Source organism: Cryptotermes secundus, unplaced genomic scaffold (genome assembly GCF_002891405.2).
Source record: "Cryptotermes secundus unplaced genomic scaffold, Csec_1.0 scaffold357, whole genome shotgun sequence".
In the NCBI taxonomy this organism is placed as follows: domain Eukaryota; kingdom Metazoa; phylum Arthropoda; class Insecta; order Blattodea; family Kalotermitidae; genus Cryptotermes; species Cryptotermes secundus.
Window position 1 is genome coordinate 408,064 of NW_019727094.1, and position 26,076 is coordinate 434,139.

General features: G+C 40.1%; 1 protein-coding gene across 1 annotated transcript; it reads left to right on the plus strand.

Moving 5' to 3' along the window:
- Positions 1-5,981: 5,981 nt before the first annotated feature.
- Positions 5,982-20,578, plus strand: LOC111864373. Its single transcript, XM_023851584.2, has 5 exons — positions 5,982-6,012; positions 9,589-9,787; positions 14,606-14,799; positions 16,250-16,357; positions 19,710-20,578. Exons 2-5 carry the CDS (start codon positions 9,611-9,613, stop codon positions 19,861-19,863), a joined length of 633 nt encoding a protein of 210 aa, XP_023707352.2. The 5' UTR covers positions 5,982-6,012; positions 9,589-9,610; the 3' UTR covers positions 19,864-20,578.
- Positions 20,579-26,076: the final 5,498 nt, after the last annotated feature.

Sequence of the window (26,076 nt, forward strand, 5' to 3'; positions counted from 1 at the left end):
TGGTCTTTCCAGTGGTCTCCTTCCTTCTGGCTTTCCCACCAATATCCTATATGTATTCCTCTTCTCCCCAATTTGTGCTACATGCCCTTCCCACCTCATCCTCCTTGACTTGATCATTCTAATTATACTTGGAGAAGAGTACAAGTTATGAAGCTCCTCATTATGAAGTTTTCTCCAACTTCCTGTCACTTCATCCCTCTTCGTTCCAAATATTCTCCTCAACACCCTGTTCCCAAACACCCTCAGTCTATGTTCTTCCCTTAAATTCAGAGACCAGGTTTCACACCCATACAGAACCACAGGCAAAATTATAGTTTTTTAAATTCTAATTTTTATGTTTTTGAACAGCAGACGAGAAGACAAAAGGTTCTGGACTGAATGGTAGCAAGCATTACCCGAGTTCAATCTCATCTTAATTTCCTCCTGAATCAGGTTTTGATTTGTTATCGTCGTCCCCAAATATCTGAACTGTGCCACATTTTCAAAACATCTGTTTCCTATCTTCATTTCATGATTTTACCTTGCATTTTGGTGACGAGGCAGCAACATGTACTTAGTCTTTTCTGTGTTTACTTCCAGGCCAACCTCTTTACTTGCGTCAATTAAAGTTTGTGTATTTTTCCTTATGGTTATATTATCACCCAGTAGATTCACACCATCGGCATAGACCAACGGCTGATGTGTCCCGTTTAATTTCAGTCCCACTTCACGGAGTAGAAGTAAAAAATAATATAATTGAAACATAAAATATTCATTCTTGTTCTATTCATAATGTTGTATTTTAGCATCCTGTTGCACTGATTTTCATCAATGATACGTATGTAATGGCCCTCTTGTAGTGCACCCAATTCCATATGTCGCTTCTTACTACATGTTTCGGCAACATAGTGTCATCTTCAGGTTCGTTATTTACGCTAAGCTATTACATTATTTGCCATCTTGTGTCTTGTACTAATGTCTGCTTAAACTTAATATTTTCGTCTATAACTATTTTGTCCTTCAACCACTATTTACAGGACAATTTCCAACCACTCTTACATTTGTAGTACTCCGATGAATTACACACACTTGGTGGCACTTCTTATGAGCATGACGCATGGTTTAAGGACTGCCATCCGTACTGTAACATGTGACTTAATACATCTAAACATCAGTCATTGTTCTGTTAAAATTCCTGACTGAATATTATTAAGATGTAATTTGAACTCTGCATAGTATGGCTGGACAAGCCGACAGTAAAAACGGGACAAGTGTTGCTTTGTTACGTCATCCGCCATGTTATAGACAGTCCATAATCATCCAGAAGGAAGAGTAAGCCTATATAAAGCGGCCTCCGTAGTCTAGAGGTAACGTTCCCACTTCATGACTCGTAATACGCGGGTTCAAATACCCGGCGGAGGTCGTCGAATTTTTGAGGGGATCAAGTCCTCCGGGAGGGACTTTAAGCTGTGTGTCCCGTGTCGTAACTTTACGGCACGTAAAAGAACCTCATATCCCCAAATGGGATCACTGAGCCAAATTCCAGGACGTTTCCCGCCCAACTACAGTCTGTAAGGCCTCTGATAGATGGGGGAAGCATTATAGACACCGCTAAGCAAGTGGCCGAACTCGCTTGCTCGGCGGGACTGATGGTACGCACCAATTATCGGTAGGGTATAGAGACTGGTAGAATATCATAGAGGGAAGCACAATAGATCAAACTGGTCGCGGTGCATGGGGAAACCCACCCTCTCTAAATAACTAACTAACTAACTAACTAACTAACTAACTAAGCCTATAGAATACGTGGCTTGTTGGACTACTCAGTAAGATCCGCGCTACGTGTGCAAAATATCACTGGGCCTGCGTCCACATTACGTATATTATGAAAGCTGGATATACAGTCTGCACCTTTACTTCTCATCCTCCGTGGTCTAGTGAACAGAGTTCCTGGCTACAGATCTAGAGGTCCGGGTTCGATTCCCGGCGCTACCAGATTGTTTTTCTGAGAAATAGTGGGTCTGGAACGAGGTCCACTCAGCTTCGTGGTGATAATTGAGGAACTATTTCAAGGAAATAGCGGTTCCGGTCTAGAAAACCGAAATTAACTGCCGTGCCGTGGGGATCCGTTGCGATGACCACGCGATACCCTCTATCCGCTAAATTTGGCACTAACTTCGCTGACAAGTGGCGGTCGCTCGGTCGGCATAATTCGCTTGCGAACTAAAACCATGGAATTTCTGTTTGTTTGTTAAACTCGGTTTCTTACCCCCCCCCAATCAGGAGTTAATCTAAGACAGAGAAAGTGATTTGAGGCTGGAGAACTTTTCAAAGCTAAGAATTTCATGAATTCTACATTTCATTAACTACAGCATTTTTAGAACTATTGAGAGAATGGAGGATGATACTGTCACGTGTCAGAGTGACTCTCGAAGGGGTTTGGATGATATAAGCATTATTGACTACTTACAAGCAGTAAATACAAATAATTTTGACACTATTGCTAATTTCCACACTTTGCAAATCACTGCAGCATACTCGTATGTTAAAACTTTTCAGTCTGCTGTGTCTTCACCAGTCGTTCCCTGGTAACGGCTTCTAACCGTAGGGATTCTTCAACTACACCGACAAAGCCTTCTCTTCACAGACTCCCTTACAACTGACTAACTTCTGAAATTGTCTGTTATAACATCTAGCAACGGACTCCATAGAAAACACCGTTTATTTTTGTACTCTAATCGTTTCCGTGGGAACGTGTTTGATTCAGAATGCGGTACCCAGTAGCGGCTACGTATACTTGTTTATTAAGATTCGATTGCTTAGTAGCTAATGATGTTCCGCTGTTGGTTTCGAGGTCGCTACTCAGCAACGGTTCTACACGCTGCAATATGAACGGGATGTGCAGAAATTAATGGTAAGGACAAAAAGCGTGTGCTATTTTAATCGGACAACCTGACGGAGAGAGTACATACGGGAGACTTGGGTGTAAATGGGAGTATAATATTAAAATTAATCTTTAAGATTTAGGGCGTGAGGGTGTCAAGTGGTCTGATTTCTCTCAGAATAAAGTCCAGTGGCTGGTTCTTGCGAATAAGGCAACCGGCTTTCGGGTTTAATGAAAGGTTTTATATTTTTTTACCAACTGAGCTATTAACTTCTCAAGAAGCCTTCTTCTCCATAGAGTTAGTCACTGATTCGTGGTTATGTAAGTTCACTCACTACTGGAGCTGAGCCCTCCTTGAGGAGCTGCTAATTGTGCTGCTACTCAAGAAATTCCCAGCATTTTATGGAACCCGAAGGTTCATCGCCGTGTTCACAAGAGCCCTCCACTGGTCCCTATCCTGAACCAAATCTATTCAAGCCATACCATCCCATTCTGTCTCTCTAAGATTCCTTTTAATATTGTCCACCTACCTACGCCTTGCTCTTCCCAGTGTTACCTTTCTTTATGGCTTTCGCTTCCCCCCCATTCGTGCTACATGACCTGCCCACCTCATCCTCCTTGACTTGATCATTCTAATTATACTTGGAGAAGAGTACAAGTTATGAAGCTCCTCACTATGCAGTGTTCCCCATCACGGTTATTAAGTTGTGCTATAAGAATCTAATTGTATCAATATTGGTGAAGGGATCTGTGGGGGGAACGAACCTGACAAGCCAAACAACGGGGGATGATGTCGAGAAACCAACCACAACAATTTTCTTCAATGAAAACCTGAAAAAGATGCTGTAAATTGCTTCCGTGTATGTACTGTTCAAAGCTGGATTAACAGTGATGCTTAGGCTTCAATGAGTAACGGTGAATGAACAGGCCTGCAAGGGGGAACTTAAGCTTCTTGTAGGTTATTATTTTCCATTATGTTTCCGTGTGATGTTCAAAGCTGCCCCTTCAGGTATGAACATGCAGCTTTTTTGTGATTTAGTAAAGGGGATATAAAGGAAATTATGTTGATAACAGGTGGCGTGGTGTACATAGACGAAGAGAATTACAGTACAGTACAGCAGAAGACAGTACTTTCCACAGTCAGCTCGTTATAAAACCTGAAGCATCACATCTCCGAGGACTGTTAGAGAGGTTATGGCGTTGTTTGCATGAAAAGCATGTGGCAGGAAAAGAGACCGATAACACATCCCTCTGATAATATTTCCCATATTATTTGCCATGAAAGGGGTGAAATGGAGGCACTGACAAAATAAATAATCATAATAATTACAACAGTTATAATAACTATACAAAACAAACTCCGTGGTCTGTAGTCCGTAAACGAACCATACCAACCGAGCGACAGCCGCTTGTCGGCGTAGTTAGTGCCACCTTTTAGCGGATAGAGGATGTCGTGTAGTCAGCACAACGAATCCCCACGGTCGTTAATCTCTGTTTTCTAGACCGGAACCACTGTTTCCTTGAAATAGCTCCTCAATTATCGTCACAAGGACGAGTGGACCCTTTTCCAGACTCACTACTCCTCAGAAAACCCGTAGCGCCGGGAATCGAACCCGGGACCTCTGGGTCTGTAGGCAGCAACTCTGATCACTAGGCCACAGAGGCGGTCTATAATAACTATAACATTGATGAAATTATTACACTGTTAGTAAATAATTATAAATTAATAGGTTCATTATATTAATTTCAAAATTAAGACTCATCGAAAATATGGAACCTTCATTAAGTGTGTCACTGTTGTTATTACTAATTACGGCAAAAGTTGCAATTTTTATTCTAAAATTTGACGAAGGAAATCGCCAGGATTATTCAACAATGAATGTAATAGGCAGTGTGCGTATATGTAGAACTGAATATAGTACCCGAAATACAGATTCATAGAAAGAACATTTCGGAGTCCGAGCATAAGAAGTGAGACAGTATTAGTATTAACATTTGTAATTAGTAAATACGCCGGCCACGGTAGCCGAGCGGTCTAAGGCATGTACTGTCTTCGCTCGCTTGGAAACCGGGATCGTGGTTTCGAATCCCACCCAGGGCATGGATGTTTAGTTTGTGTCTGTGCGTTTTTCTGTGTTTGCCTTGCGACGAGCTGATCACCCGCCCAAGGAGTTCTACCGAATGTGTAAGATCTAGAAAAACCGAAGTGAACGGAGAAGTTCATGGAGGTAGGCCTAGGCCCACTGGGGCTGTAGTGCCAAGGAAAAATAAAATTAGTAAATAGTTATGTGGTGGTGTTGACTGGATTCATCTGGCTTGGGATAGGGACCAGTGGAGTGCTCTTGTGAACACAGTAACGAACATTTGGGTCCCATATAATGCAGAGAAGTTCTTGAATAGCTGCCCAATTGGCAGCTTCTTAAGAAGGGCTCAGCTCCATGACTAAGTGAATTAGTAAATAATTTGTAAGATTTGAGGTTTTCACGACGGTGACTATGAAGAAAGCAATCTTCTGGGATGTGGCACCGTGTAGATGTGGTGTTAACCGACGTTTCGGAGGAATGTGAGAACCGGTACAAGCTTGTACCGATTCTCACGGTCTCTTCGCTTGCGGATCTCTTATTTTCCCTTCTACCCTGAAGATGGAAGCGATATGTTCCTCCGAAACGTCGGTTAACACCACATCTACACGGTGCCACATCCCAGAAGACTGCTTTCTTCATAGTAAATAGTTGATATGTTGTACTGAACTGCATGAGGCCCAATACAGGACATCCGCTGCGGTCATCTTGTTTCTGTGTTGTTATATTCTGCCACCGTTCATAGAGCGAGCTGTACACCACTTCAAGACTGAGTAAACTAACATCCATTCTAACTGAACTTGTTGAGGAAAGCAAACATTCTACAATTCTAGCTTGATGCTTGGTAAATTACTACAACATGACGTATGAATGTTACAGTAGCGAGTTCCCCACTCGTAGAACATTGAAACTTTGAAACCGTCGGGTGTGAGCCAATCATCTGTAGCTTGCATCTGGAGTAGTGATAGAACATTATAATTTCCTAGCGCCCACGTTTAATTGTCTTCTAAAATAGACATACACAGCTCAGTTTACCATCAGAGTATAACGGCGATACATCGAAAAATAGTAAGTACACTTAAATTCAGTGCATGACATTTATAATATTGAGAAGGCTGAATTTACGAACTTGGTCTTTCGTATTGTGTGAAGATTTGTAAAAGACAATCTGTGTGCACAGAATGTTCATGATTTCCGGCCTAAATGCTTTATTAAGGGCAAGTGAACGAAATGCTTTGTTGTGACTGGTCCCTCTGAAAATTTCTTTCCTGGAATGCGAAAATTTGTGTCAGAAATTCTTATACATATCACAAGGTGCTCAAAGTTATATGAAAGAGTAGTTCATCTTCTAAATTGTGTGAAGGAGAAAAAAAGAACACAGAGAAAATAAATTTAATGAAATAAATATATTCAGATTCACCCACTATGACAGAGAATTAAGAAAATTATTGATTTAATATATTTCTAGAAATAAAACGCTGAAGAATATCTGAACAAAGATTCTGTTTTCTATATTATATGTCCGTCTGAAAAAGTAGAGGGCTAATAAAGGCTGCTATTATCCGCGGTTTTTTAGCAGTAAATAAATAATTTTGCCGGTCATGTTAGCCGAGCTGTCTAAGGCATGCACTGTCTTCGCTTGTTCGGAAGCCGGGATCGTGGTTTGAATCCCACTCAGGACATGGATGTTTGTGTGCCTTTTTCTGTGTTTATATACAGGTAGAGGCCTTGCCACGAGCTGATCACCCGCCCAAGGAGTCCTACCATATGTCTAAGACCTAGTAAAACCGAAGTGAAACGGATAGTTTCATGGAGGTACGCCTGGGCCCACATGAGGGCTGTAGCGCCAATGAAATAAATAAATAATTTTATTTCTTGATTTCTTCCAAAGGATGCTTAAAACATATTTACAATATTTTCAGATTCTAAAAGATGGGAGAAAAAAGTATATGTTATACCAGATTTCGCGTTTAACTTAAACGGGTCCTTCATCTCTTATTACCAAGAAAATTACATTTCGTATAAAGAATAAGAATTCCTGTTCTTTATAGGTGCAGTCCAGAAAAAGATAATATAACCAACTTTTGAGGAAACAGTTCTGTGATGCCTGAAATATTTTATAATTTTCCAAGCCATACATATTGGCGGATAATGTGTGAGAATCAAAATGTGTTTTAATTCAAACTGTGTATGTGTTTTCATCTGTAATTAATTCCTGACTGTTTACACACTTCCTCTCAAGACAGCCTTATGTTATATTCGGTCACGAGGTTAATATTCTTTTGCCCTCGATAACAGCAAAGTGTCTGAAAGCGTTAAGCCACGCACCCTTGCAAAATTCCTGTAGGACTCATATGCGATAGATTTGTCTATAGCAAATCCAAACGTGAGTAAATCTATGCAATGTAAGATTTGAGGCTTTCACGGCGGTGACTATGAAGAAAGCAGTCTTCTGGAATTTGGCACCGTGTATATGTGGTGTTAACCGACGTTTCGGAGGAACATATCGCCTCCATCTTCAGGGTAGAAGAAAAAATATAAGAAATCTGCAAGCGAAGTGATCGCGAGAACCGGTAAAAGCAGACACACTGTGTAAAACTGTTGGCAAAAATACACATTATAGATAAGTTTGGCAGGTTGTAGACAGAAGATAAATGTATCTGGGGGCCAACAGAAAGAAGCAGGAGCAAAGTATACCAAATACATATTTTTCCTTATAAAATGGGAGTTGTTTAAAATTCTCATGACTTTGTATGACCTTGTGAATCATATCTGTAAAACTCTGAGACGCAATTGTGTTTCTGCAAATTTTCTATTATGATATAAGTTAATGTTTTAGCAAGAATGTTCAAGAATATTTACCAATTATGTTCATTTGAACTACTGGCTAAAGAAATTATATGTCTCAAGGGAGTATAAGTACGTGAATATCAACGGCTATTCCGCTCACAAAATAACTCATATTTCAGTTGTTATACACCGAAATACAAAGGGAATAATACCGACAATATAAAGCGCTATTTGGGATATACGGAGCCTGGACAGCGCAGTCGGCATGGCGACTGGCTACGGGCTGGACGACAGAGGGGTTGAAGTTCTAGTCGCGGTAGGGTCAAGAATGTTCTCTTCTCCGTGTAGTCCAGACCGGCTCTGGGGTACCCCAAACTCCCATCCACTAAGTACAGGGGGAACTTTCCCGGGAGTAAAGCGGCCGGAGTGCGAAGCTGGACACTCACCTTCAGCTAGTGCCGAGGTGAAGAAAACGTGGACGTAGACACCCACTCCCCCATACGTCTTCATAGCGTAATGCTAGTGTTAGTTCGAAATGTTTTGAAAGAAGAAAGGGCTGCTAACAACAACAACAACAACAAAGTATGCGTGATTACTAGGATACATAATGGTTAGTTAGTTATTTAGAGAGGGTGGGTTTCCCCATGCACTTAGACCAGTATTGGTCCATTGTGCTTCCCTCTATGATATTCTACCAGTCTTCATACCCTACCGATAAATGGTGCGTACCATCAGTCCCGCCGAGCAAGCGAGTTCGGCCACTTGCTTAGCGGTATCTGTAATGCTTCCCCCATCTATCAGAGGCCTTAAAGACTGTTGTTTGGCGGGAAAAGTCCTGGAATTTGGCTCAGTGATCCCCTTTGGGTATATGAGGTTTCTTACATGCCGTAAAGTTACGACACGGGACACACAGCTTAAAGTCCGTCTCGGAGGACTTGTTCCCTGAATTTTTCCGCCCTTAAAAATTCGACGACCTCCGCCGGGTATTTGAACCCGCGTACCACGAGTCATGACGTGGGAACGTTACCTCTAGACTACGGAGGCCTCTATACATAATGGTTAGACGCAGTTATATTATAACAGGATTCAGTGACTGGAGAATACAGGAAGCAACATAATGATAAACTTTGCAGTTCATAATGTTTAAATTTGATAGGAGGGATTAAGTGGAAAAAAAATAGGATAATCGGATACATAGAATGAATTGTATACAGAATGACCATATATTTTAGACGAAAATTTCTACAAAAATCAATTATGAGGCCGATGTTTTCCAGAAAGGATAATACGATTTTAGAAAAGCAAATGTGAAAACCAGATTGGATTATTGATCTTTATGCCCATATTTTATTTTTTTAAATAGACGGGATTATTAAATTTATATCTAAGTGATTATGATGATGATGATGATTTCCGTTCACGGTAGTCGCGCTGTCTAAGGCATATATTGTTTTCGCTCGTTCGGAAGCCGGGAACATGGGTTCGAATCCCGCACAAGGAATTGGATGTTTGGTGTTTGTGTGTATATGCGTTTTTCCGTGTTTATGTACAGGTAGAGGCCTTGCCCAAGGAGCCCTACCGAACGTCTAAAATCTAGTAAACCGAAGTGAAACTGAGAGTTTCACTGAGGTAGGCCAAGGCCCAAATTTGGGGTGTAGCGCTAAAAGAAAGAAATTATGATGATTATGATTTCCATAATTTAAACTTCTCCCCTGTTTCATCATAAGTTAGCAATTTTTTCAGGCATATATAAACTTGTAATATTGCAAAGCAATTTAGAATACAAAAGCGTAGTAATGAAATCAGTTAAGCATGAAATGTTTTGTTGTGAAAGGTTTATCCTCTTTTCCTTAGGTACCAGAACACAGAGTTCGCGATGGTGATATCCAGAGCTCTACATCGATACGTCCTTCTGTACTGCTGTATCATAGAATGCCTAGCTAGTGAGACGTCAGGTGGAAATGAAGTCTCGAAAGTCAATTTAACTCACGGAACGAAGCAATCCAGGAAGCGTCGCTTCCTGGTCTATCCTGATAACGGAAGTTTTGCTGAGGTAATAGTGACACCTATCGAAATATTGCGGTTTCCGAAATGCCTACAGAAACGCCAATAGTCGGCCACAGTATCCAACTAATGAAATAAGTAACTGACTACTTAACTAGCTAACAGCATCGAAACAAGTAAAGTAAATAACCAATTAACCTCAAGATTGAGGACTTCGGGAATAAACTGTGGCGCAGTCTTGTAAGTTCTAACAGACCAGGCGACATAACAATTCAGAAGGGTTACCATCTATCGGATTATACGGTGTCACATTTCAGAAAGCTGAAATTTTAAATTTCATTGCTCTGAGATGATCAAATGTTACATTCCAATTGCATTAAGACGTGAGTTACCATCTGAGCATAACTAGTTTATTTTCTTAAGGTGATGGCTTCTTGTATAGGTCTCGACATGTCTCAGTTTTAAAAGGCTATCATCAGAGGTTGCACCATATTACTGGACATTTTAGAAATAATGTGTAAAAATAAAAAGAATAAAAGTACGAGAGTCATCAAGTTCTTATAAAAGTCAAAACTAATGTTTTTAAAGATACGTTGATGTAGGCCGCAGCCAGTGCAATTCTTTGGTTATAGTGGTTCTGTGTGTGAAATTCTATTTTTGTTTTTAGTTTTGTTTTGACGTCATCGGGCCCCTTCCATGGCACCACACTCCATTTCTGTGTAATTAATATTAGTATTATCCTCCCACCCATGTCTTTGTTTCCGAGAGGGCCATTTTCATGTTTCTCGGATTTTTCGATCCCACAGTAAATAAAAATCGGACAATCATCATTTCAATCCGGAGAGAAAACTGGATTTAATATAGAGGATTAATACATTCTTCCTGGATATTAGTGAAATGTAAAAAAGTAATTACTTCAAGACTAACACGTGTCTAAAGCTCTTTATACACAAAAACAATTTCTAAATAATGTAATGTAATTTCTATGTAAAAACAACAGCTACAATAATCTGTATATATTTTTCCAGTAATAAAACGCGCCCTGTAGGTGAATAGTTCAGAGTATGTGTGTATGTTTGTATGAATGTTACATATGTACATATAAATTTATATATATATGTGTGTGTGTGTGTGTGTGTGCATGCGTATAATGTATATATGTATACAATATGCATAGAGAACTATACATATGTAGCAAGTATGTAAGAAAATGGGTATACCTATGGAGGTATTTATCACAAATTGAGTTCAGCTTACTCTTCTACCATCTGTTACCTCCCTGGTGCACTATTATCTAGAAAAAATTTTGACCGAATAAAAAATATTATTGAAATTTATTCTCTATATCCTGGTAATTTCAAGTAAATACCTTGTTATGGTGCACGTGGTGGCGTAGTTGGTTGAGGCACTTTGCTACAAGCCGGAAGGTGGCAGGTTCGAGTCCCGATTAGGTGGACATTTTTTAATTTACCTAATCCTTCCAGTAGCATTATGGCCCTGGGGTCGATTCAACCTCTAACAGAAATGAGTGCCAGGAATCTTCCTAGGGGTAAAGGGCGACCGGCGCGTAAGGCTGGCAACCTTACTGCCATCTGTTAGTCGACTGTCTAGAAGATGTGTGAGCTTCAATCTCTCACAACCCTATGGACCTCCACGGCCAGTTACAGGAATAGCTTTACCTTTACATCTTGGTATAATTTGCAATGAAGGACTTTGTGTTGGGATACAGAAGTTAATAAAATACATTGTCTATCTCAGAAGAAACTTTGTTTTTGTCTTTCAGAAAAGAGCATGAGTCGGCCATCTTCTTTCCAGAGTATAAACGCACGTCACAGTGTTACACAGAATTATGCAGATTCTGTGAATGTTGTTCCCATGCAATGGGTGACGTATTGATTTTAGGGGATGCTGTTCTCCTTCACGCCTTAGGCCTCTTCTCTTATTACTCCACTAACTTTTCATCTCAGTGGCTGCTCTAGGCACCTGAACTGATCCTGAATCCTACAAACATGGAAGTATCAGCTTTAAATCCCACTCTCAGAACTGCTTTTTGTCATGGGCAAATGAAGTGAATGAGAACTACCACAGAAATTTAAATTTAGCGAAAAGCTTTCTTCTGCTTCTCTCGACTGTATATGATACAGCGAGCTTTGTGGGTGTCGAAAATGTCGACATTTGGCACTTATGTGCTTAATGGAAATCCTCAGTTTCCAGGATCCTTTGATTAACTGATTCCATAAGCGGCCTCCGTAGTCTAGAGGTAACGTTCCCACCTCATGACTCGTAGTACGCGGGTTCAAATACCCGGCGGAGGTCGTCGAATTTTTAAGGGCGGAAAAATTCAGGGAACAAGTCCTCCGGGAGGGACTTTAAGCCGTGGGTCCCGTGTCGTAGCTTTACGGCACGTAAAAGAACCTCATATCTCCAAAGGAGGTCACTGAGCCAAATTAACGGACGTTTCCCGCCCAACAGCAGTCTCTAATACCTCTGGTAGATGGGGGAAGCATTACTGATACCTCTCAGCTAGTAGAGCCGGTCTCGCTGGCTGGGCGGGACTGATGGTAAGCACCAGTACCGGTAGGATATAGAGACTGGTAGAAATCATAGAGGGAAGCACAATGGACCAATACAGGTCTCAGTGCATGGGGAAACCCACCCTCTCCAATAAGTAACTAACTGATTCCATGGGTTAGAACTCTTCTCGAGAAGCTAAATGTCCTTGAGCGAGTCAAGAAATTCCGTATCTTTTAGTTCATGACATCTTTGAATATTGCCCGAGAAATAAATTACGTGAATTTCATGAATTTTACTTATAGCACTATTCAGAGATTTCTTATCAAGCAACAATGCTGATGTATTCGTTGTATTCTTGAAACGTATTGTTGTTCTTCTGTGGGAATGACTACACTAAAATATTTCAGTTCCATATTTTATTTTATAAATTACAATAGCACTGGGAGCAAAGTACAAGTAGTTTCTGGAACAAATAGAGTTGTATATATGACTTGTGGTTCTCACAGTGGTCCTTATGAAGAGTACTACCTTCTGGGTTACAGCACTGTGTAGTCCGTTAAAAGTACAGCAATACCTCGCATAGTCCAGGTAATCGGTTCCGCCAATATCCCGGGCTGTTTGAAACCAGACTAATCGAGGAAATAAACACATACAAAAAATGACAATTGGTTCCAAAAACATTTCTCCGTTTTTCAATAAATAAAACGCGATTAATAGATTCAAATGTCTTTATTAGAAATAATTTTAAAAAATTAATATTTTTCGCAATTAGCAACGAATTGCACTGTTTATCGTTCCGCGAATTGAAAGGCTACGTTCAATATTGGGATCAACTTCCATAATATGCTCTGACAAGGTTTCAACCATTCCAATAATTTTTTATATTTGTTCAGATGTTAATTCTCGTGCAGGCACTTCAACACAGTCGTCATTGTCTTCATAAGCCTGTTGATCATCTGTGTTAATAAGTTTTTCATTATCTAGTTCATTAGTGTTCGCTTTGATGCACTCAATTAAGTTGATGAAATCTAACTCATTGAAACAAAGTTGCTGTCCAATTTCCACTATGTTAATAGTGATTTCAGCAAAATGAGTTTCAAAACCAATGAAATCATTCGCACAATGTCGTATGATATGTTTCCATACTTGCCCCATATTGCTTGCCGTTAATTCATGCCTTGCTTCGCCTATATTGTCGATAACGTTTGTTGAAGCTCTTCCAAAATTCCGTTAAAGCAGTGCTCTCCCCACCTCCTCCAGCTATAGCTGTCAGAGCTCAAGAACGAACGACCCGAGCATAGGTACATACATATAGAGCGGGGAACCCCAGGAAAAACTGAAATATGTATCGCATCGCATAACTTTAAAACCACATAAAAATAAACCGCACAAAAAGAGACTTAACTGTATAAAGGGAAAACCCGAACATTTATGTATTAAAAATAATGTTGTGTACTTATTTCGAATTTATTTTTATTTTGCTCAATTAAAATTTAGTTTGTTTTTACATTTTCAAACCGGACTATAGTGAATCCGAACTGATCGAAGCCGGACTATGCGAGGTATTGCTATATACTGACATTTCGACCTATTTTTCGTCTCTGAAGATTGAGGCGATATAGGATGGGGTACCCAAAAGAAACTGAACTAATTTTTTTGTGGACAGAGCTTTTGTAGTACTGCGTTTTGCCGCTATGGGCCCATAGAGCTAACATTCCTGAGTCGATAAGCCGACTACCGTTGCTTCAGAAGGTAATTACTAGTTTCGGCAGAGTTTATAGTGACAACTGTTTTGTGTGATCGTCGTTTTTGCAATGGCTCATTTTCGTGAACAGCGTGCGGAGGTGAAATTCTGCTTTTTGCTCGGGAAAAGTGGAACAGAAACTCTTGAAATGTTAAAAACGGCGTACAAAGACGATGCTATGGGGAAAACTCAAGTGTTTGAGTAGTTTTCCCGTTTCAAAAATGGTGAAATGTCAATTGATGACAAACTTCGTTCTGGTCGTCCTTCCACGGCCCGAACACATGAAAATGTTGAAAAAATTCGTGAAATCATCAAGGAAGATCGACGACGGACCATTGAAGAAATTGTGGAGCTNTACCCCTTCGTATTCCTCCGAAACGTTAGTTGACTTTCAACGTACTACGCAGTGTTATATCCGAGAAGTTAGTAATCTTCAAATGGAGTTTATTCTTGTGACCATGTAACACAGATTCAACTATTTGAGGATTCGTTACATTTTAGTGTTTTTAATATAATAAAGAACCTCTGTATTCCAGTTTCCTGAGCAGCTGAGGACTTAGGAGTATCTCACAAAATATCATAACTAGTCGAGTCTTTTTCTCTCCACAGATGATAATGGGGTTTGGTCTGCCAATACTGATTCAAGATCAGTCACTCACCATGGGAACAGTGGTCAAGTTCCTCTATGGCGTCCCCACGAACTCTTCCGTATATCTGGATTCTGTATTTAACCGCGAGCGCCGAAGTGTTTCAAAGACTTCACGATGGGATATTTATTCCATGCTGGAGGCAGCCTGTAGCAGGTACATGGGTCCATAAAACGTAAGAAAACTCCAGACACTCAAAGCATTTACACTTTCTTATATGTGATACATCGATTAATTTCTGACATAAATTGTTATGGGGAATTTCAATAATAAATACTCACTAAACAAAGTAAAAAAATATATAAAAATTTACAATAAATCTAATAAATATACAGGTTGGTCAGAAATTTAATTAACTGCTTAGTAAATTTTAAGTAAAAATACGTTAGATGCTACTTTACTGTTTTCTGAGTTTATAAAAATTGTTAAAAGAGGAAACCCTTCACTTTGAATGAACAACTCACAACACCACGACACAATAGCACAGAATTAATGGCAAATTTATATCTGAATTTTCCCATCAGTCGAGAAAATATTTTAGGTTAAATGAGTTTTGGGCCATTCTGTAATTTTGAGTTCATGTTAATGTAACACTTTGGGCTGAATATCTTTTACTTAGTAAATAAACATTCAGTTCGTACATCATAAGAAAAATATTATGTCATCCAGTATAATTATCAGCGGTTTAAAATGTTGTTTAGAAGGAAACACTATGTTTATCATGATAAATATACGAAAAACACAAATACATTTTATAAGCAGAATGGAGAGTTTTGGTATGTTAAAGCAGATGGTACACATAATTACCACAGAAGTCTAAAGGGCAAAACTACAAGGTGAATAAAATACAGTAAATTTATTTGAAATATGTATCAATGTAACAGAGCAGGGATAAAGAAATTAGCCGATTGCGAGACACTAGAAACGGGTCACACTGTGTACAGGACAGTCAATATGATTTCGGCTGTTATGATGGGCTGGGCATTCAGCTGTAAGAGCATGCAGAATTCTAGTGCATTAACTTGTACTACAGCGTACAACTCGAACACCAAAATGAATTTAAAATTGTTTCACAGATACAGGACAGAGAATTCGTAATTACATCAAAGAGTTGCTTCCTTTGAACTTTCTAGCTATATTATCAAAGAGCTGATCACCAATAGTGATCCGAGAAGAACAGCCCTTCTTGAAAAACCAATAATCCATCATCGGGTCAAGAGATCCCTCACATTTTATTGAACCCGAAATTTCATTATCGTATTCTCAACAGCCACAACAACTGCCTCCCAATAAAACCTATCCTCAGTCGGATGAATTCAGTTCACATCCTTAATATAATTTCTTAAATAATCCTTTGATATTATCCTCCCATCAACGCCTAGGTCTTCGAAGTAGTCTCTTCCCTTGGTGATTTACGACTCAATTTTGCGTGTATTTCTAATTTCGTATGTGCTACATGTCTTGCCCATCTCGTACTCTTTGATTCAATAGCCTTAATACATTTGGTTAAGATTTAAAATTATTAAATTCCGTATTGTGCAGGTTTAGTACGCCGTAATATTGTGAATAGTGTGTTTTTAATGAAACATTATGCAATTGTTCTCAGACTGGGGTTGGACGGACGAGCCTGCGTTCTCAGAGCCATCTGTGAGGCCGCAGACACAACACTGCAACACAATGGCCTGGCTGGAGAGGTGCTGCATGTTCTGCTCACGTGAGTATCTTCAGACCAGTGATTCAAAAGACAAAAGCGAGCTCACACTTTGAACAGTGGGTACTGATCATGACTATCATATCTATCTGAGAAATATTAAACACATATATCAGACCTTACGGTATAATTACTACCGCTTCTGACCCATAAATCAGTCTGTATGACTGATGACAAATGCCTTCCTCCAGTTGTTTTCACAAAACCGAACAATATATGCAATTCTGTCTAAATAATGCAAGATTTATATCGACATACCGGCGCCTATGTAGAGTACTGCCATCTGGAATATGAGGCAATAGTCTGATGGATATTTGCTGCAATTTTGTAGAAAAACATAGCCTGCGTCTTCGGAATAGAAGAAGAAACCCTTTACTCTTCTATCATAAAAATGCAGACAACATCCTCCATCGAAATGTCTGTAGGTATCTACCAGACTACACTGAGTCACATACAAGTAGACAATATCATAACACTGTCCGTCGTGGGAACCTCAAATCTCATTCACTTCTTCTTTTCCAGAAGACTAAAATATGCGATGTCTAGACAATTTGTATTCTGTTATTTTGTGACACTTTATGAGATGCGCAGATTATGCAGCAGGCGTGGGGAAAGGGGATATGCACAGAGAAATTTAACATACAGAAAAAACTGGCTTTAGTCCGCAAGCGAACTATACCGACCTAGCGACCGCCGCTTGTCGGCGAAGTTAGTGCCAACTTTAGCGGATAGAGAGTATCACGTGGTCAGGGCAACGAATCCAGTTTAGTGGGGAAAATTGAAGGGAAGAAATAATGTGGGAGACATGGCCGTAGATGGGAGAATAATATTAAATTAATGTCGAAGGAAAATTACGTGAAGCTGTAAACCAGATTTGAATACCTCAGTATAGAGCCCAGTTACTGACCCTTGCAGAGGCAGTGATGCAGCTCTGGGCTCTACTAAAGGCCCAGTTTACCAAATCGTCACGGAGGACTCGCTTCGTAACATCTGTAATACACTGAAATCAATGATGATGCTGAGGGATTAAGATATTCAAAGCTTTATGACGCCCCAGCTAAAGTGGAACATGCACATGGATGCCTGATCTTAAACGTCTTCGATTTGAAGTAAAACTTTATTTGGATAGAACATAATCAACCATTTCCTATCTTTCTGCCGGTCTGCCGAGCGGTCTAAGGCATGTACTGGGCTGCGCCATAGTTCAAGCGGTTAGTCGCTGGCTTCCCACCGCGGCAGCTCAGGTTCGACCCCAGGTCTGGTCAAGCGGAATTTGTGTTGGACAAAGTGGCACTGGGGCTGGTTTTCTCCGAGTACTTCAGTTTCCCCTGCCAATCTTCATTCCACCAAATTCTCCATCATCATAATCACCCGGGACAGGTACAATAGGCCAATCAGTGGCAGCCGTGCCGAGTGGACCCAGTTGGACTCCACCCCCCACTAAGTGAATTAAAAAAGAAGGCATGTACTGTCTTCGCTTGCTTGGAAACCGGGATCGTGGGTTCGAATCCTACACAAGGCATGGATGGTATATTTACGAGTATTACTTTCTGTTTGTGTTTCTCTGTGTTTAGGTAGAGGTCTTGCGACAAGCTAATCACCCGTCCAAGGAGTCCTACCATCTATGAAATTATGATGAAACTGAAAATCAGAGGCCAAGGCCCAATGGGCTGTAGAACCAGTGAAGACAAATCCTATTTTTCCAGTGATTAGGCTGTGAAAAATAGTTTTTCAAAAAAAACCTGCTTCACAGTCGGAGACGCAAAGAGTTAAGCTCACTTAACCACATGTATAGTCATCTAAACGTAATGCTGGTCCATTCCTACTGATGATTTTTGGTCTCATTGTCTATTTAACGACGATGATGTTAATGTCGGTTGGGAGTACGATATGGATGCATGTGTGGAGAAAGAGACGTAACGAAATGTTTCTATGAGAGACTGGAGAAAATGGCGATAATCTCATATATATGTGATTTGGTTTTTGAGCCGAGTATTAAACCCGGATCCTCTGGGCTCAAATGATAGCCACTTCAAGGCAACGTTCGGCTGCATCTGGTTAAGTGGTGATCTGATATTAGGTAATGCAATAATAATAAAAATAGAACAGAGCCGGTAAAAAATCCTATGGAATTCAGCATTGGTCTACGTTCAAACAAAGTTCACTTTCAATAGAGGTTGGGTGGTAACTTACATATGTGTGCAAACCTGATCGGTAAGTAAATTGCTTACACGACAGCAATATCTTTAACTCCGTGTCTTGATATCGTGAAGCTGAATATGCCAGACTGTTATACTGCCATTCCCAATGAAGTATGCTTATACGTGTCATTTTATAGTGAAGTTACAAACTAGAATATTACTCGTATAATCCTACAGATCTCTTACAAAAGCTAGCAATTCCGTCCACCGTGACTGATAAATGTCTTTTTTCTTTTTATTCCTCCATCCTTGGCATGTTTCGGTTTGAGAGACCAACTTCAGAAGGATCTATCAATACAGGCAGAAACTACTATTAAAATATAATTGGTCAGTCATCATCATCGTCGTCAGATTACGTCGGTAATCTGTCAGACGACAGGTCCACAGTCTCTTCCAAAACAACAGCCATTCAAACCACTCTGGTCACGCCTGTTGCTATACGAACTTGAACCATCTCGAGCATCATTTGGTCTGTGCTTCAAGTCGCTGATGATGACGCTGCTTCCGGCATCAGTTTTTGGTGTCTCTCTTCGTCTGATGCCTACCCTTGACCAGTCCAGCAAGAGAGGCCCTGCCAGTAGCTACGCTACCGCTGGTATAGCTCTCAGGGTCCTTGGCATACTCAAACCCCCTCACCACGATAAGGTGGAGACACCAACGAGGGGGAATTGGTCAATATCAATACATAAATACAATATCATTACATTGTCATGAATATAAAACCTGATCCTTTAACAACTAGAGAGGTGTGAATGAATATATTAAAATATTTATAAATTATTATAATTAGTTTGTTTAAGAAGACTGTTAAAATTTAGAACCAGTTTGGTCCGTGTCCTTTATACTGCCTCTGTTTAAAGGAAGTTGAGTGTCTGCCACGTCATGGTTCCTTTGTTTGACGAAGAGGACCCTTTAATGTTGTTGTCCTGTTGTTCGGGCAGCCCTGTTGGTCTCTTAGACCGAAATATGTCAAGGATGAAAGAATAAAAAAGGGGGGAAAAATATCAGTCGCACTGGACGGAATTGATAACTTTTTATAATATTGCTAGTGTGACGGACCAGGATGAACCAAATCAAATCTGCAGAGTTCTATTTTGAAATGATAATTGTCAGAAAAGTATTCTACACAGATCTGAATATCCCTTCTGTTTTAGGCCCTCGACAACAACGGAGGCCCGCAGAACCTACATGGATAGTGAGTACTACGCTGCAGAGAGGCTGGGAACGGAAATTTCCGGAAATTGTCACCTTTTGTACTCCGAGTGCGAAGTTGGGCTTCTGGATTTTATTTCTAAAGTTGAATATTAGTGTGCTTTAGTCTGTTTAGAGCAAAAGCAAACATGGAATTTTTGAAGCGAAAGAGGTTACGAGTATTAATGAAAGTGTAATATTTAATTATTTTTGATAATTACTAAAAGATTCTAACAGTGGACCAGGAAGTGGCTTTGCTGAACTTCATAGATGCTCCAGTTCAGACCAAGATTGCGGCCTCAGGTTGGTAGCTCGGGGAAAAACCGGCAAAAATTGAATTATTTTGAATATTCGTTAAGAAATGAGTTGTTGAACCAAGCCGGAGCTTACGAACAATCAAGCCAGTTTCTTTCTTGTGTGTAGTTCCCCTGTACTTAAATATCCCCAAATGATAAAATTTTCTTTAGTTTAATTTGGGAATTGTTGTCACATTCTTGTCCTTGACTGGTAAACTTTTATTCGGAATTCACCTTAAACCCTGCAAGTTAAGCATGAAATGGGCTCAAGCCCTCATCTTTGCTTGGTAAGCAGGAGTTCTAAAGTGTTCAGAAAACTAACAATTTCGGCAGTTTCTGCAGCTTGTACAAAAATGCAGTAACACTTTCTTTTTTTCGATTTATATCGGTTTAAAGCAAACAAGTTTATTCCTGAGTGTCTTGGACCGAACTGTGAACATTATACACACACTGTTTTCACTTAAAACACAACGTTTCGGAGACACCATTCCGTTTCCGTCTTCATGTAAACCCTACCCAGTTATGCCCAATCAATAGAGCTAATCCATAACTCGGGACTAAGGTTCCACCTGAAGATGGAGACAGAGTCCAGTCTCCGAAACGTTGTGTTTTAAATACAAACAGGATCTGGATAATGTTCAGCAGTATAGTGTGCCATTGTCACAAACGTTTAAAGCTTGTGAAGAAATGTATTGTAACGGAGGAACTTATGCTCTCAGTCTTCAGTGCTGAAGAGTAAGTCAAGCTGTTTCCTTGACTAACTTAGCTTGAATATGAAGGTGATACGTTTCTCCGAAACGTCGGCGGGCTTCAACAATATTATATTTAAGCATCCTTTTGCACTCTACACTTCTATATGTATAATATAAATACCGTCGTAAATTCAACAATTTATTTGTAGTTCTTTTTCTTTATTCTTATACACTACATGTTTCTGCCGTAACTGGCCATCATTATGTGTATTTTCACTTACATAGCTGTCACACTGCATGTAATTTAAAATTTAAAAACACCAGCTCTCTCAATTGTCATTGCTGCGTTTCAATCGGTCCCGATATACCAGAATCTCCTTGCTGATTTTGTCAGTTATGTTTAAAATTTCTGTTAATATACACACGTCGATTTGATTTAGAACTTTAATTTAAAATTTAAAATTTTAATCACAGGGATACCTGCTCAAAAAATCTATATGAAGTTACCATTTACAAGACCGTACTCTTTACTATTATTGTTTAGACTAGCAACGTTAATCTGAATTACTGATTACATAGCTACCTATCATTTTGTTCCTAGTGTCATAAGGGGCACGAGGTAGCGTAGTTGGTTCAGGCATTATGCTACAAACCGGAAGGTCGAGGGTTCGAGTTACGATGAGGTGGTTCCTTTCAATATACCAAATTCTTCCAGCCGCACTGTGGCCTTGGGGTCTACACAGCCTCTAAGAGAAATGAGTACCATAAATCTTCCTGGGTGGTAAAGGACGACAGGAGTGTAAGGCTGACAACCTTACCAACATCTGTGAGCCGACTGTCTAGATAATGTGGAAGCATCGACGTCTCACAAACTAATTGGCCTTCACGGCCTGTTACAGGGATAGCTTTACTTTTATTCTTTTGCTTTATTAGTGTGGTTACGTGTGGTTATGAATGATGGCTTCGGTACCGGAAACATCAAAGAACTTTTAATTTAGTTGTTCCGTATATTTTAATTTAAAGCCACGTTGATTAATGTTCTATATCATGGTTCGAAAGTGTTGGGCCACATTCGTTATAAATACATTTTCTCTTTAGAATATTGATAGTCCTACAAGACTATGTATTGCCCTAATTCCCTATAAACAAATGCACGCTTCTGTAATCCTGGTTCCGTTGCATTCACTGATTCACCTCAGGCCGAAAAAATTGAAAGTGAATTTGTAAAGTTATGCTATAGGAGATTTCTATTAACACCTCTGATAGTGAAATGATGAAATACTGCTTATGCTGAATCTTTCAACAGTTCAGTCCAGTACCTTACCGCTCTGTTCCTTACCAGTTCTTTTAAAACCAAACTTAAGTTGCCCCTCCAATCCTTTGGTACCATTAGATTACCTGCACCTATTGAGTTCATCAGAGACTACTGTGACTCTAACGTTCATCATCGCATTGGGAATTGTCCCTCGAAGGCTAATTCAGTCGGCGGATATGCACCGCGCCCTTCGTCTTCCTCTCCACTGATTACTATGAATCATTACTATTACGAAGAGGAAGGGCACAGCGCAATCGTTACTGGCTCTATTGTCGGTTCCCACGCTCCCCTAGATGGAGATGGGGTATCCAAGCTAGGAGGAGGAAGCTACACTCAGTCGTTGGCTTAGATAAAACCAGATACAATTTAATAACAAAATATAACAATACATAAATAACAAAAAAGACACATTTGACCAAGAAACAAAGACAAGCTCATTTAGACTAATTAGACTAACAATTTCCCGTCGGCACCACTTGTGTCGACGCTAGAAATATCAAGACGTTAAGCCCTCCGGCCATACAAACGCAAGTCTAAATTCTGAGACTAAAAACCAAACCAAAACCAATACGCGCGTCGCAAGCGTTCCTGCAACGGCTTGCGACCGCGGGCAGTCCTTACCGGCCAGCAGATAACACCAAAGGGAATTTAGAACAGCCCCAGCCGAAACCAATATTTTCCACCACAAACCTGCTGGCTAGTAAACAACCTTCCAAGTCGACTTGGTCTAAACGACTGCACTGCACAAGTCTCCCCTTCACAAGAGGGTACCTGGGACCACGTGACTGACGTCAGGATACCGCATAGTGGGGATGGAATCCGTCACAGGAAAGATGATGACATCATCGTGAGCGAGCTAAAGCTTAGCACGGCTCAGATATACCAGAACTTTTAATAGAAAATGCATATTATAAATTTACAATATGAAACCTGTTAATAATGCACGTAGTAATGTACACAGTTTGTTTGTTCGTGTTCTATATTTATTTAAAAATTAAATTTAGCTTCGCTTAGTGGGGTGTGGAGTCCAACTGGGTCCACTCGGCACGACGGCCACTGATTGGCCTATTGTAACCGACCCCGGGTGATTATGATGATGGAGAATTTGGTGGAATGTAGATTGGCAGGGGAAACCGAAGTACTAGGAGAAATCCCGCCTCAGGCCCACATTTTTCCACCACAAATCCCACTTGACCAGACCCGGGATCGAACCCAGACCGCCGCGGTGGGAAGCCAGCGACTAACCGCTTGAGCTATGGCGCGGCCTAAATTTATTTAACTTCTAGAGCTCTGTATTTATAGTTGCTTCTGTCTACTGTGTGACATTACACTTCTGTTAACATTCAAGAAGTGTATCCTGTTGTGGTAACGTATAACAGCTTCTTCTATCCGTCACAACACAACTCTCTATAGCCTCATTGACATCAAGTGCGTATTGTGAGTTTATTGATCTTGGTGGTATAACTTGCTACATGTTTCGGCTTATTAAAAACCATCATCTGGCAATTGTACTGTAATAGCAATTTTACAGTTTATGATTTCTTGTAGCATATTTTAATATGCTGTTAATTAAATGTAGAATTTTGACGACTTTAATAAATTATTATTTATTTCAATTGGAGAACTTGTTGTTATGCATTACAGGAAATAGAAGTACAAATTTGGGGTGACCTCTACTTGTGTTAACGTCCATACTAAAGTCTGTAAAAATCGGTCATCTAATTCAAAATTTGAATTGGGGGGGGGACAGCATGGTGAATCCTCAAACCTACTTTCTTTCTTAAGGAAGGAGAGTAAGATAATCTACTGACGCGGCTGTAAATCATGGGAGAAGGAACTGCATCCAACAGTGAGATGAAATCTGAGTTGAAGACGAGTTCGTATTGTTGCAGCATTTTTGATACACAGTCGGGTATGTGGAGCCGTATTTGAATTTGAAAAGTCCTACATACCCAAGTTTCACGGCTAACTGATACAGAAATACTGGGCTAGAGAATTCGGTAAGTTAACTGGAGAAATATATTTGAAACCCGTACAAGATCAGCTTCTCGTAATTTTGTATTTCTGCCTCCTGTTGCACATCTCTAATTAACGTCTATATACACGTATTTAGTGTTTGAGAGCAGGGTGTCGAGGAGAATATTTGGATCTAAGAGAGATGAAGTGACGGGAGGTTGGAGAAAACTGCATAATGAGGAGCTTCATAACTTGTACTCTTCTCCAAGTATAATTAGAATGATCAAGTCAAGGAGGATGATGTGGGCAGGTCATGTAGCACGAATGGGGGAGACGAGGAATGCGTGTAGGATATTGGTGGAAAAACCAAAAGGAAAGATACCACCGGGAAGACCAAGGCGTAGGTGGGTGAACAATATTAAAATGGATGTTAGAGAGATATGATTGGATGGAATGGATTGGATTGATCTGGCTGAGGATAGGGACCCGTGGATGGCTCTTGTGAACACGGAAATGAACCTTCGGGTGCCATAAAATACTGGGAAATCCTTGAGTAGCTGCAGAATTGGCGGCTCCTCCAGAAGGGCTCAGCTCCATGAGTACGTAAGTATTTAGATCGTCAATAACGCAACAATCATTAAAATTGTGTTGGTGTTAAATGGTGAATATTTTAATGATTGTTGCGTTATTGAGGGACTAAATACATAGACGTTAATGAACTTCTCATTTTGTTGAAATAAACCCAAGCTGAAATTCTAACAATAACCGTTATCGGGAAAGACCTTGACGCTGTATGATAACAGATGCTGAAATGATAGTCACAGACAAAGTCACAGTCAAAGTCACAGTCATAGCACACTGCTGATATGATATTGGTTTGGGTGAATAATCCAAAAGCGTCCTTCCCCGACCACCTTCATTTTGTGTTCGCACAAACTCCAATCGCTGACTCTGGTGTGTTTTCAAACTAGCCGTACCACGTATCTTAAACGCGAAGAGAATCAAAATACGTTCAGTACGTCGCTAAATTCATCAGCGTTTCCATTGTCCCCGCAAGTTTCTAATGTGTAAGCTTATATACGCATTAGGTCGACAGCGTTAGGAAATTGCAGGCCATGCAAGTTGCTTCTGAGCTATCAAGTTCATTTGTAAAGAAACTAATATTAAGAAAGCAGTCTTCTGGGATTTGGCACCGTGGATATGTGGTGTTAACCGACGTTTCGGAGGAACGTATCGCCTCCATCTTCAGGGTAGAAGGAAAAATATAAGAAATCCGCAAGCGAAGAGACCGTGAGAACCGGTCAGATAATTACAAAAGTTTCAGTGAATAATATTCACCGACTTTGTCTACAGTTACCCAGGAGACACTGGAGTGTACATGGTGATGTTTGAAACACAGGCGTGTTGATTAAGTTGCGAGTATGCGACACATAGCGAAATTACGTGTATATACTCATATTAAATATGTGCACTGTTATTTGTAAGTCAGAATTTACTTCGTTGTAAAATCTTAATGATTTCTATGAATATTTCAACCGAAAATTTCAAGAAATACGTACTTCAACGGAAAACCTCTAGGTATCAAAACAGAACAAAACTACGTGGCTTGAGTCCGCGAGCTAACTATACCGACCGAGCGAACGCCGCTTGTAGGGAAAGTTACTGCTAACTTTTGCGGATAGAGGGTGTCACGTGGTGAGCGCAACGGATCCCCACGGCCGTTAATTTCGGTTTTCTAGACCGGAACCCCTATATCTTTGAAATAGCTCCTTAATTATCCTCACGGGGCTCAGTGGAACCTTTTCCAGACCCACTACTCAGAAAATCTGGTAGCGTCGGAAATCGAACCCGGGAAATCTGACCACTAGACCACAGAACCGAAATTAACCTTTAGGTATCAGTTAAATAAAATTATGGATTGTGTGTGGTATAGGCTTATAGTATGAAAGGGAAACTCTTGACTGATTCCGCACCTTGTGATAACTAGCCTGTTGTGGTTCGCAGCATCCCTCACAAATATTAATAATATTTTCATCTTAATTTGTAAATTTCCCGGTAGCAATTAATATGT